Source organism: Alligator sinensis, unplaced genomic scaffold (assembly GCF_000455745.1).
Source record: "Alligator sinensis unplaced genomic scaffold, ASM45574v1 scaffold358_1, whole genome shotgun sequence".
In the NCBI taxonomy this organism is placed as follows: Eukaryota; Metazoa; Chordata; order Crocodylia; family Alligatoridae; genus Alligator; species Alligator sinensis.
This window is the reverse complement of record NW_005842121.1, coordinates 1,765,343-1,779,119: the sequence shown is the minus strand read 5'-3', so window position 1 is coordinate 1,779,119 and position 13,777 is coordinate 1,765,343. Positions and strand designations below refer to the sequence as shown.

At 51.8% G+C, this 13,777-nt stretch overlaps 2 protein-coding genes across 2 annotated transcripts in view; one reads left to right on the top strand and one right to left on the bottom strand.

The window, feature by feature from the left end:
• Positions 1 to 6,381, bottom strand: part of GPR137C (G protein-coupled receptor 137C) — a 24,117-nt gene extending 17,736 nt beyond the window's left edge. Inside the window, exon 1 of the mRNA XM_025205614.1 lies at positions 6,279 to 6,381. Coding sequence (XP_025061399.1) covers positions 6,279 to 6,381 — 103 coding nt within the window. The remainder of the gene's footprint in view (positions 1 to 6,278) is intronic.
• Positions 7 to 13,777, top strand: part of TXNDC16 (thioredoxin domain containing 16) — a 70,289-nt gene continuing 56,518 nt past the window's right edge. Inside the window, exons 1-2 of the mRNA XM_014520500.2 lie at positions 7 to 731; positions 11,471 to 11,674. Of these exons, the coding sequence (XP_014375986.1) occupies positions 11,506 to 11,674 (169 nt within the window). The 5' untranslated portion in view covers positions 7 to 731; positions 11,471 to 11,505. The remainder of the gene's footprint in view (positions 732 to 11,470; positions 11,675 to 13,777) is intronic.

Genomic DNA, 13,777 nt, shown 5'->3' with positions numbered 1-13,777 from the left:
CCCCGAGCGCGGGCCCGGGCGGGCTGAGGGACCCGGGGGGCACCCCCAGGGATCCCCCTGCTGTAGGGGAAGCTCTGAAATCCTCCCTGCTGTAGGGGAAGCTCTGGGATCCCCCTTCTCTAGGGGCACCTCAGGGATCCCACAGCTATAGGGGAGCTGAGAAACCCTCCCTCTTATAGGAGCATCTGTGGGATCCCCCTGCTATAGGGGCAGCTCAGCAATCCCCTTGCTACAAGGGCATCTAAGGGATCCCCCTGCTATAGGGGCATTTCAGGGATCCCCCCCTATAGGGGGAGCTCAGAAACCCTCCCTCCTATAGGGACATCCCACTGCTATAAGGGAAGCTTAGAAATCCCCCTTGCTCTAGGGGCATTTTGGGGATCCCCTGGCTCTAGGGGGCTCTGGGATCCTTGCTGTGGGGGTTGCTCAGAGATCTCTCTTGCTACAAGGGCGATTCCCGTGGGCACAGGGAGAAACCCAGGCCGTGGTAGGGGCATCTCGGCTGCCCCCACACCTGGCAGGGGTCAGCTTGGCTTGGAGCACCCGGCAGAGCAGGAGCAGGAGCGGGGCTGGCAGCAGTGGTGTCCGCTAAAGGGCTGTCCCCTCGCGCGCCATCCCTGGAGCGTGGACCACGAAGGGCTCCTCTGTGCCCACAGATGCGAGACCCCCCAGAGGCGGTAAGGTGGGGTTGGAGGAGAGACTCGCACCATCGTCGCCGACGCTTCCTCCTGGTAAGTGAGGCCCCGAGCCGTCCCACGGTTCATTATTTAGCGCTTCTTTCCATTTCCACCCGCAGTGGCCTAGGTGCTTTCCAGGACTGGCTCAGCAGGGAGGAGACAGCTCGGCAAAGGCTGGGAACAGCAGTAGGCAATTTATATCCAAGTCGGCTCGATTCCCCGACTGCAAACCCATTTTTTCCCGTTCAGCAAAATGGGCCGGAGAGGGGTGCCTGTGGGCTCGAATGCACCCCTCCGTCCGTGCGCCCGCTTCACACCTGCTGCCACCCAGCCCCTGCTGCAGGGCAGGGAAGGGCATGAGGACCGGAAAGTGAAAGTGAAACCCAAGCGGACCTGTCCTGAGGGCTGTTGTCATTGTCCCAGCTGCCAGCCTCATGCAGACTCTTGGGACTGAACAGTCAAGATTTTAAGAGCAGCCTCCTAATTTAAAGGAGAGGAGAAACTTTAATGAAAATCAATCCTATATCAGCCCTCTGAAGGAGGTTAAAAAGTTCATTTCTTGTGCACAGGCAGACGAGGTTCTTTGGGTGAATCTGATCTTTTATTAGACCAACTTAAAATAGTTGGAAAACAACTTTTAAGTAAGCTTTCGGGTTCAAAAACCCTTCATCAGACTGAGGAAGTTTCAGCAGTTGGTGTGTGCTCTTCTCCTGCATTGCATTTGTTTCATTGTTTGTAATATTCTCTTTCGGGCATGATGTGTGCGTGCGTGAGGTTGCTTCTTACAGGGGTCGAGTGCTGTTAAAAATTCTCCGGCAGGGGGTCAAATCTGGGGTCTTGCTGGGCAGTCCTGGAAGCCCCAATTGTAGTAGAAATGCCACCAAGGTTGTTCAGGAAGCCGTAAAAATCAGAATTTGGTCCTGAGAAAAATAAGAGGGATTCTGTCTCAAGACCCGCTAAGGTGGTACCGTTAAAATCTGTATTCATCTTTTTAACTTTTTTTAAATTTTAACTACCAATAAAATCTGTGTTTCCAGCGGTCTAGTGTGCACTCTGGCTCGTAACAGCATTTCCCGATAAATGTGGCTATACGAGGCATGACATCGTCTTTACAAACTGCTGTCTGGACCTGGTTTTACAGAGTCAGGGTTTGGCTAAGGTGGTTGCTTATCTCACAGTCACCACACTGAAAAGCATTGTGAAATAAGTGCTCTCATGCAAGCAGAGACCTCAGGCCAGCCAGCCATTCAGTGTGAGCGGGTACTGTTGACCTCGGTGGGGCCTCTACGTAGGCAGAGGTGGCTTGTAGGATGAAGGTCATGGCTGCACAAGGTGTGTGGCTGTTTGCGGTGTATAGGACTATCTTAGCCTGCATCACTTCTTGTATCTACTCTAGTGTAGGTTGCTGGGGCAGGAGAACAGAGTATTCAATACATATTTCTGGTTTGTGTTTAGGAAAAAGCCAGGGGATGTAGCTGTCACCAGATGATGATGATGAAGGGCAGGGTGGCACCTTAGAGACCACCTTATTCAAAGAGGCATGCACTTTCATAGGCAACAACCTACTTCATCAGATGTTATGAGAATGATGCTAAAATACCATTTCAGTAATAATCCCTGGGAATGTAAAACAGCAGCTACAGAAAGTTAAATATGTAAAAAAAAAAAAAAAATAGCAGGTCCAAATAACTTGCAGCCAAGAGTTGTAAAAGAGCTGTCTGAGGAGCTTTCTCACCTATTAGCATGGATTCTCCCATAACTGTTGGGATACTGGAGAAGTTTCAGAAGATTGGGAGAGATCTTATGCTTTCCCAGGATCAAAGAAAAGAAAATAGTGATCCAAAAATGTATAGTTCTGTCAGCCTGATGTTGAGTGTGAGCAAGATTATGGAAGTGATGATAGCAGTCTCAATAAAGAATTAAAGGAGAGTAATAGGATTGATACCAGTCAGTACAGGTTTATGGAAAACGCAGTCTGTTAACCTAGCTTGATACCTGTTCCGGATGAGGTGACAAACTTGTTTAAGAAGTAGTACGATAGTAGTGCTGATATATTTAGACTTTCTTTAAGGGACGTGCCTTGGTACTGTAGGACAGTGTGCTGAGGAAGGAACTTGAACGGCACAACATTAGTGTGGCACACATTACATGGATTAAAGTCTGGCTAACTGGTGGGTTTCAGGTCATGGAGAGTCATTGTCGATGGGGTGTGTTTTTTAGCATGGCAGGGTGTTGCCAAGCTGAATTTAAGTCGACTTTGTAGCTATTGGATTTAAGCACGGTCCTACCCTGCTCCAGATCCTATGGCTTGGACCAGCCTGGAAGCTGCTGTAATTTGTGCCGACTGTCCCTGGCTCCCAAGAGACTTTTCCAGCTGCTAGACCCTGGGGGGAAGGAAGTTTTGGCCGCATCTCTGTTCCCAGGTATGCTCTCATGTGCAAGGCAAGGTGTGGCCATTCTCTGGGAGCTCTTTGTTCCTGGGAGATTTCACCGTCCGCAGGGGCAAGCAAAACTGGTTTAGGGATGATGTGCACCCTCGGTAATTGTTCAAGCTGCTGGGTCAGGCTCCTCATAATGCTTATCCCTTATTCATATATTATTAATTTCCCATTGCTTTAAGATCAATAACGCCTCATTCACTAAAAGGTTAAAAATGGTAAAAGTTGAAAGCCAAAGATTCAGGTTAGAACCTCGACATCAATGTATTAAAATAACAGTAACAATAATAATATTTAATAAATATAGGCAGGTGCAGTCACGTATATCTGTGCACCGTGCTGCCCTTCTGGATGGGTAGGTATTTCATGCCACTTAAGGTGTAGTCCTGTCCTCAGGAGCTGCCTGCTGTAAAGATTACTCTTCCTAATGGCCTGGTGAAGGTAACACCATAGTAGTGGCCTCTTCTTGCTGTGGGGAGGAGGGGTCGGGGTGTATCTACACTGCATGTGCTGGGAAATCCTAAATTGGCCCGCGCTGATGACGGGGATGGGATGAGAAAAGCCAGAGAGGACCCTTCTACTGTTTCATGCAGTACGACGGCTTCTGCACAGCCTTGCTGTATAAAGTCAGCGTCTCGTAAAGATCCCTTATGCTGTTCCCCCATGCGAGTCTGCATGGGCTCGTACCCAAAATGCGGTGGTAAACCCTGCAGAGTGGGGACTGTATCTCTCCTACCTGGCAGGTGTAAGGCACAGGGCTGGATGCCCAGCCGGAGTGAGCGCTGAGGATAAATTATCTACAGCTCCCTCCCACCGTCTCAGCAGGGAGCCTGCTGGTTCATTTGCTGGCCAGAGCATAAGTAATGTGTTCCTTCAGCTGTCGTGTAGATAAGACAGCCTTCCCTTCAGCCCAGCTTGAGCGTTGGCTATAGTGGGACTGTGTGCCTGCGTCGGAGGAGCCAGCCCAGGGCCTAGCACTTCTGTGAAGGGTACGGCGTGATGAGAGACACCGCCGCGAAGCCATGGAGCCAGCGCATTTATCACCGTCCTTGCATTCTCTGTCCCACGGCAGACAAAACAGTAGTGAACAACAAGCGCTGAGAGTCGTCATTAGTCAGAGTATTGTAATAAGTGGAGAGCCGAAAGTCAGCCGGTGCAGGAGTGGGTGCTGGTTAATGAGTCTGGAGACGCAGGTTGCAATCTCAGCTCTCCCCTGAGCTGGGCACGTCATTTCCCAGGTGTTGCACTCTTTGCTTTGCAAATTCATCAAGGCAAGGGCTGTGCTATACCATACAGGTCCGATGCCCATCCCAACAGGGCCCTGATCCCTACCAAGTCAGACGAGCACTACTGCAGTGCAGATATTGCAATAATAGCAGCAGCCTGCAGACGACATACATGAGCCAGGGTTTTTCAAGCGTGACCAGTGGTGCTGTTTTTTTGGGTTTTTTTTTTTTTTTGGAGTGTCCAACTTGACACCCAATAAATGGACCTGGTTTGCAGGGGCAGGGAGGAGTTTGGGGGCCCAAATAAATCAGTCACACACCCCAGAACTGGGACTCATGTCCCTGAGCCTCATAAATGCAGGCCTGAGGAAGGGGATGTGGTTTTAGAGATCGGGGGAGTAGAGGGGTGAAGGTCGCAGGATGCTATTTTTCCAGGGGGCTCCTGAATGGCCCTGCCCCCTGAGTATCCCTTCTCAGAGGACATGCCCCTCGTAGCAGGGGCCCTCCCTGGCTTGCTTGCCCTATAATGGGGCTGGATATGAGGTGGCTTCTCTGGGGTTTTCCCCACTTAATAAAACCTATCCCTGCCCCTGCTGCGAGAGACTGGTACCTTGCACGGCTAGTGGCAGGGTCCTTATTCCTCTCTGCGGGTCAGTGACTAGGGTGCAGTTTGGCTGGGGGGGTGGGGGGTGGTAAGACTGAGCGAGTCCACTGCTGTGCACCAGACCCACAAGCTCACGCAGGAGGTTGCTCTGGGGCTGAACCCAGGGCAGTGTCATGGGCAAACCCCCAGCTCTGGAGCAGGTCACCAGGCTCAGGTGGCCGGGCGCTCTCAGCCCCACCTCATCCAGACCCACCACTGGCATGGGATGGATACTCCAACGCACACCTTCAGCTCTTTGGCTGTTGCCAGCTCTTTCACATCTTGTACCATTGCCTTGGGCCTTGGTGATGCTTGTCCAAGCTCTGCTGAAGGGGGTGGCATGCAAGCACTAGGATTAGCTCTCGGCACAACACCTGGATGTGGAGGAGTCGAGCTGTGGTTCCAGACGTGCTTTCTCAGAGCATGGTTAAGGGTAGAGCCTGGCAGTAAGAGGGCATCACTCAGGCTGCCAAGTCGGGCACCTACAGCCAGGAAGTGAAGCAGGGTTAGATGCCCAGCACATACCGTTTGCTCCTACAGGACCCTGCCTCTTTCAGTGCACAGGACGGGCAGCCTTTGCCTTTAGCAGCTCTTGATCCTCAGTGCCCTCCCTTACCTACTGCACGCTTCTCAGACCCTGCCACGAAGACCGTACGACCGAGTTCCTCTAGGGTTTTTGCTCCAAATGCTTTACAAACATTAATGGTCGTATCATCACAGCACCCCTAGGAATTGAGTCCCCCACCCTTTTGACAACAGAGGCCCAGAGCAGTTAAGGGCAAAAGGCTTGGCTACTTCTGGGTGGCCGGGTTTTTTTGGGTGCTGGGAGCTGGTGTACAACCAGGAGTCTCCTTCACTACACAGCCCCGGTTCCTCCCCAGAGCAAGTCCACTCTGTGCACTTACTGAGGCAGGGTCCTGCGGGAAAAGCAGCAAGCGAGCATGTTGTGAAAGGCGGTCTGTGCACATGGCAGGCAGGGCCAGACGCAGGCATGAGCAAACTGTGCGGCTGCCCACAGCCCGGTCAGAAAGGGGGTCCGAAAAGAGTAACTTTTTTTTTGTCCAATTATCATTATCTCTGGCAAAGGGAGGCACAATACTAAAAGTTCACCCGGGGCTGCCAGGAGTCTAGGTACGGTGCTAGTTGCAGGTGCTGAATAAAGGTAATGTGGGCATTTGCCAGCACTTCCTGATGCCCGAGTGCTTGACGTTGCCACCTGCACAGTGCTCTTAATGTTGGTCGTTTGTGAGCGTATCCTTCTGAAGCTGGTCATGATGAAATGAAAATAACCCACGATCCCAGCGCGTGGCCTTGTTGGAGCTGTTGGCTCTCCTGCACAGACCCTGCTGCTTGCGCTGGTGGAGTAACTGATAGCGGCGGTCGGCTTTGTCCTCCATGCCGCCAGCAGTGCATTCAGTGTCCGCTCAGAGCAGCGGGGTGGCGGGCTCCATCCCAGCCTCGAAGGAAGAGGGCTGTGAAGCACATGGACCCCCTTGCTCATTTTTTCCCCCACACCACCTGCTTCTATCTCATCCCTTCTCACCTGCCCAATTCCTTCTCCATCTTGGGCTCTTCATCTTAGTCCTGTTCTCCTCACCTAGGCTGTCCGATTCTCTGAGGTTAGCAGCCTGACAAGCAGTCCCAGTCTCCTTGCCCTCCAGACTCCCCATCTATAACCCAGTCTTCCCAGCATCTGCTCTCACTCTCTTTGCTATTGGTTTTCCCACCTCAAGCTCCTGTGTACTTTGCCCAGCCAGTCCCATCTCCATCCCCTCCCTTGGCTTCCATCCCCAGCATCCCCGCAGGTCTCAGTCCCCATGAGCACACCCTGGGCATCAGCCTCACCTTGCTCAGTCAGTTCCTGTCTCCACACCCCAACTCCCAGTCCCATCTCTGGACCTTTTGACACGAGTTCCTCACCCTCGCTCCACAAGTCTGGCCTCTTGTCTCCTCTTGAATTCGGCATGTTCCTCCTCCATCCAGCTTTGCCCCAACAGAGTTATTGAGGGCACTGGGAAGATGGGCTCAGCCCCAGCATGGTCTGCATCCACCCAGAGCTGCAACGGCAGGGATAGTCCCGCTCTGCCCCGCACTGGCACATGCTCAATGTGGACAGGATTTGGGGGGATTTCAGTGGGAAGCTGTCTCAAGTCTTTGCTGAGTGTGTTCAAGCCACGACTTTCTAGAAGCTTGCGAGTTGGCCAGATGTCGGCAAGTTTTTGTAGGGATGGTGGAAAGTGCATCCCCAAAGCCAGCCCTTTTGCCAGCCCTGAAGTCTGTGCATCAAGGCATGCTAGATCAGTGGAAGTATCACCAGAATTGTTAACATGGGGAAATCAATTTTTGACAAGTTTTGCTGATTATTAATAGCCTTCGCTAGTCTTATTGGTGCTCCAGGTGTCAGGCTGCAGCATGCTGTTCTGGGTAAATTTGTTCTCTTAATTATAAGGTCTTCAATCGTTGGACATACCCTGGACTTCCATGATGTATCAGGGCTTGGACAGCTGGTACGTTGAGATCAGTTTTGTGCACTGATGCGAAATAACCGAGCTTCTCATTGGACAGACACGCAGTGATCCATAGATAGCTGAACTCACAAGGTGCTAGTCTAGTGCCGGGTCAGTGTTAAGAGAGCAGAGAAGGAAGGAAACAGCTATCCTAGGGTAAGTTCTGGACAGATAACACATATGCCAGTGCAGTTATACCAACATCGTGTGACCCCTGATTTTTCCCAGAATCAAGTCCTGCTAATGTGGGGCTGGATGTCATCTCTCTGCTCTTTGTGATTTACAGTGGTCTGAAAATATCGTGTGTCCAGGTTCTCAGCAGGGGAAACCCAACCCCTGCTCCCTGGAGCTGTCCCCATTAGAAACATTTGTCCTGTTTTTCCACCCAGCCCATCTTCTCCTTGGGGGAGAGAGATTGGGGGCTGGTCTAAGGGAGAAGTTTATAGCTGAGGGGTTTAAAAAGGTCCCCGTCACAGACAAAAGGCTTCTGTTTTCCCTGGAATGGTTTGGCCTCCGAGCTCCACGTCTGTTTTATTGGCCTTGTTGAAGAGAGCGACCTCTGCACAGGTTTTTGTTGGGGTGAAGGGTGCTTAGGGAGTTGACCTGTTATGAAGGATGGCCCTTCCACATACGGAGAGCACCATTACACTAGGAATAGTAGGAATATTTGCCATGTAAGCTGGAGGAGTCCAGGCTACTGCTGGAGCGAGGCTGTCGGGTGGGGCATGGCTGGAGGGGAGGTGCTGGCAGATGCAGGGCATAGGACTGGGAGAGTGATGGGCCGAGGGGGACATGACAGCACGGTGGGGGGCAGGACGGTGGAGGGCAGGCAGTGGGAGCAAGCAATCGTCACGGTGGTGTATGAAAAGGAGGGGCAGATGTTGAAGGATGGCGTGACGGAGGGGCATGGAATAGGATGCTGTCTAATGGGAGCATTGGAAGCAGGGGAGGTGGCAGGAGACAGGAAATAGGGAGGGCTAGAAAGGCCAGGCATTGATGGGGTGCCAGGGAGGGGCTGGGGGGCTGCCAGAGGTGGGGCTGTGCACCGCTTGGGGATGAGGAGAGAGCCTCTGGGCCAGATTTTGTTTTATGAATCTGAAAAAGGTGCATCTTTAGCAACTATGGAACTAAGGAAACAACCTCTTTTGATTGTTTTGCCTAGTTTGTTGTGATTTTATACATAATATACGATATTGCAAATTAATCCACATTCTAGTAAGTTTGCTTTTTTTTTTTTTCTTTTGCTTTGATCATAATCTGGTTAAGGCAGCCTGAGGTCCCTGGAATATTAGCAAAGCTTATAGTTTTTTTTTCAACTGGAGAAAAATGGGTGTTGTGTAATATGTGACCGCGCACTGTGCTTTCTGCATGCCCTTTTTCAAAAGCCGAGATCTGCCCATGCCTCTCTCTGAGCACAGTTGGCTTCCCCTGCACTGTGCAGGGTACAGCGTGGCACTTCTTCCAAGACTCAAGATGTTGCTGTCTAGCAAATGTTCCTTCTAACAACACACCATGAACCACCCAGGTGAACAAAGCAGCAAAGTCATTGCTGTGCAAGCAGGGGGGACATATTCAGAGCCTTTCAAATGAAAATAACATCTTGATTTCCTTTTGCAGCTCCATAGTAGACTCCTATAGCTTAATTTCCATATCAAAGTGTGGTCTGGGGAAGCCAGTAGAAGTCTTCCTGTTGCTTGCCATGGCTTTTAGATTGGATTCCTTGTGCTTTATCGCTGTTTTTTACCCTCTGAAAGGCTGCTAGGGAACAGTGAAGTGTCATTCTGTTTTTCAGGAGATAGTTAAAAATACCTGGTTTTGCGAGGCAAGTGTAAGGAGCTGGTGAAGAGAGCATACTATTTTTATGCCCCTGGGATGCAAAGTGGGGAGCTGACAGATGCCATTGCAGGCAGTGGTGGGGATGCTTACTAGAACGTGGAATTAATGTGCAGTTAAAGTTGGAAAGTCCTTTTATTTTCTGCCCTGCGAGCAGGAAAGGCAAAGTTCAAGCTCCCAGAAAGAGGACCTGCAAATCCGGCTCGGTCGTTCGAGAGGAGCATTTTTCTTTGTTTGTTCTTGAGTTTCGTACGAGCAGCGAGATGGCAGCGCAGCATGTGACAGCGCGTGGCATTGCTGTCAGTCTTAAACAGGGGATGCTTATTGATGGAAACTGCTGCAACTGTCTTGGAAAATAAATGGACTTCTACGCAGCTTGAATTCCCCCTTTGTCTCTCCTGCTCACTAGAGACACCCCCCACTTGTTTGGACGAGCGGTGACACTTAGTGGCTGAGTATTCTGCAGATAAATATACCCTCACATGGGCCAGAGGTGGGGGGAGCTCCTGCTGACCACCCGAGGGACCGGGAGAGGGGTAGGGAGGCTTACCTGCCCCAGCTCTCTCCACACTGGGGGCAGCTGCTGCTGCCCTGCCCCACCCCAGGTGCCCCAGAGCTAGGACCTGCAGCCCCTCTGTGTCCCATGTCCCCCCCCAGCAGCATCCAAGCCCTGGCTTCTGCCTGTGGGACACGGTGGCTGCTGCAGCTGGAGCAGAGCGTGGAGCCCGACTCCTACCCCCGTCCCCTCCCCTGCAGGCGGCACAGCCAGAGCAGAGCCCTGGGGGGAAGGATACAGGCTGTCTGCCACTTACTTGGGGCTTTTTTCCTTGCTGCCCTCCCCCCGGGGGCTCCACAGCCCAGCGGGAGGGACCACCGCGCCACGATGGCCACCGAGCTGAGGTGCCCCCTACCCACCCGGCAGCAGTTTATCCCTGTTTATCGTGACTACAACCACTGACGTTGTGACCCCATTTGGGATCATGACCCACAGTTTGAGAGCCGCTGGTATAGGGCCTGCGGGGGGATGTCACTCTTAAGGCAGGGGTGGGGAATTATTTCGGCTGGCGGGCCACTTAACGAGTTTTGGTGAGCTGTCGAGGGCCACACACACAAAATCTTTTAGAAGATATCATTGTAACAAAGTAGGATACGATTTGCTTTTTATCTATAAAAGTCAAACCTCTACTATAATGTATTTTAATTGTATTTCAACAACAACATTTTTGTCCTGATTTATGTATTTTGAGTAGTGTATGTAGAGGCAGTTGCATAATAGCTTGGTATTTCTCTTGTAGGTTGTGTGTGGGGAGGTATGGGGGTGTGTGCGAGGAATGTGGTGGAGGACGGGGGTGTGCACATGTGTGTGGGCGGGCTACCTGTGCACTAGTTCCCGGGGGCTGGCTGGGGTGAGGGGGGGAGCACATACAGCACAGCACGCCCAGGCGGTGCAGATGCAGGTGCTCGTGCCTGCCGGCCCCAGCCAGCATGGACCACTGCTCCTCGTGCTGCTGCAGCTGCCCAGGTAGTGCTCAGCTCGCTCTGCCTCCAGTGACTCCTCTTCCTCCTCCAGCCCCTGCTGCGCTGCCCCGGGATGGGGGGAAGCTGCAGCCGAGGGCTCCCGCCCCAGCACATGGAGCTGCAGCTTCAGCTCCTGGACGCCTTCCACCCACTTGCCTGCCCACAGGCGGCTGCCCCTCACACCAGGCAGGCAGAGTGGATGGAAAGGGGGAACGAGCAGAGAACCAGCCCTGTCCTTTCTGAAACCCTTTGTTCATGAAAGTCTCTCTCAGTCAAGTATGGGAAGCTTTTCTGATCCCAATCAGGTGATAACCAGAACTGGGGGTCTGTATGACAGCAAAACCAGCTTGTAAAGTTCTCCCTGTGTCATGTGCTGGACTGTCTCAAGAAAAAGAAAAACAGCCCCAAACCACGATGGGTTTAGCGCTTACGAATATAACTCCTACAAAACAGAGCTGGCTCGCATTGCAATCAGCATGATGTCTGCTGAAACTGGAACCGCCTGCTAGATTTCTAGCAGAGTAGGCTGACATTTTACTTGTCAAACTTGTAATGTATAGTTATGGACCTGGGGAGCAATGTAAACAGCAGGCAGCGGTATTTAATGGGGATTTTTTTTTTTCTTCAGCTATTCCCTCCACAGCGCTGTTGACAGACTGAATCATGTCGTCCAAAAGGAACAGATGGGCTCCGGGCTTCTCCTTCCTGCTGTTATGTTCCTGTTGCATGTCTTCAGCAAGGAATGCAAATGCGCTTCTGGAGCTGAGCCCCCAAGAGTATTTCAGTAGCTTGCAACCCGGCAAAGCATCTCTGGTTTATTTTAGTCACGATGGTATGTATTTTCCCTGCATGTTTTCATTATTCTTGGCAGGCAGGAGAAGTGAGCAACTGGAGAGAGAGTCTCCTGGAACTGTGAGAATGAATAGTAGCGCAGAGATGAAAAGTCCTATCTTTGGGAACGGGGAAACCAGGCGACTGCAGTTCTTGGAAGTGGTAAATCTTGCATTACGGGAGAGAACCGATCAGATTCATCTCTTGGATGAGAAGCTAATCCACCCCCTCCCGCATATTCTGCCTGAGCGTGTCAGACTATGGGCTCTCGCTTACCATTGTTCCTGTGTTAGTCCCTGAGCCTGGAGTCGATGCTGCTGTTCAGATCCCCATGACTTCACTGTTGGGGGCAGGGGAAGGCCGTGTGGAACTGGTCTCATGGACCGGCTTGCAGCTAGTCAAAGCCCCATAACTAACCCAGGTGGGGAAAAAAGGCTTTTAAGAACTGCAGTACGATCCCCTGCTGCAAGGCAGGGGAGAGTTCCTGTCCTATAGAACTATATTGCAACCCCCTTGGTCTTATTAGGGATGCTGTGGAGCCTAACCATGGGTGCAGGAGCCAGTCCAGCTGCCATGTTTTGTGATGGATGCCCTCCACCTTTCAGGATAGGCAGCAGGAGTTGTTGCTGTCCTTGCCTGTTAGGATCCTGACTTGCCAGTGGACCCATAAGAGAATTAATTGTGCTTATTTGCTGGGGAGAATGTCACTAGGAAACGAAGCAAAGAACTTTGCTGTCAGCTCTACCAAACCTTGAAAGCCTTTTCCTCGAGACTTGGTACCAGCGACTGGCTGCTGTAGTGAATTTGGTGTTTCTTGCGTTAACATGCGTGAACTTGTACACAGCATCTTTCAGGTTGACACTCTACAAACCAGCTTTCAACTAAAATTAAAGTGAGGCTCCCCAGACGAGAATGAGCCATTGCAGGAAGCAGATACGGGTCTACAAGCTTATATTTAAGAGAACCTGCGCTCTGTGTGTGTGGCAGACTCATGCAGGTGAATGGGTTCAGTGGATTAGGACAAACGCGCACAAACTCCAGCGTGGCTTCTACTTCTTTGTGGAGTGTTTTCAATGTTTTAGAGAGATGATAATAAACCTGAACATCTCATGGATGCTCTGTCATTGGAAGAAGTTAAGTGCAGGTTAGAAAAACACTTGGCTGAGATGATTTAGAGGGCTGATCCTGTCTTGAGCTGAGGGTGGACTACACGGCCTCCTGAGGTCCCTTCCATCTCTTTCTATAATGCTGTGGTGTTCTTCAAATTATAGAAGTCTTTCAAGGGACAACATGCTAGTACCCTTAATAAAAAAAAAAAAAAGTAGAGGTGCATTGATATATCAGTGCCATATCAGATCAGCATTGATAAAAGGAAAATTAAGCTTACTGGCTTTTTTTGGCTGGTGTAGCCCATAATGTACTGATAAATATAATATGCCTCCTGGCTGTGGCCCCTGGATGTTGTATGCACGCATGCAGCCTCATGCATGCATGCAGCCAGGAATGCAGCTGAGCAGCTTGGAGAGCAGCATCTGCAGGTAAGTCTGTGGAGGGGCAGGGGCTTGGGGGTGGGGGCAGATTGTGGCTCCCACGGTGAGGGAGGGAGTGGGGCAGGGGCTGGAGCTGGGGGCGCTGCCCAGCAAGGGTGGTGAATGGGGCTGCAGGGCTGGGAGCAAGATGCAGCCATGGGGGAGTGGGGGCAGCTGTCTGCTGCTGCGTGTACCCTGGGGGAGGCATGGGCATGCATGTGCCCCCTAGATTTGTGTGCAGGGCTGGGCGGATACGGGCTGCTCATTGTGGGCTCAGGCTCTCCGCCCTGCTGCCTTTGCCCCAGGAGTGACACACTAGCTGTGTGTCCCCTGCCCACCCGGCAGCGGCACTGGGGGCGGTGAGTTGTGCCCCCCTCTGCCAGGCAGGCAGGGAATGTGCTGTTGGCATGGCAAAGGCAGCAGGGCAGAGAGCCCCCAGCCTGCAGCGGGCAGCTTGCCTCCACCCTTGCCCTGCTCAGTTCTAGTTCTAAAAGTGTTTCCTCACTTAAAAATGGTGGTGGTGGTGCCTTGAACTAAAGTTCATTTAAGAAGCTTTAGTTCAAGCACCCTCACTG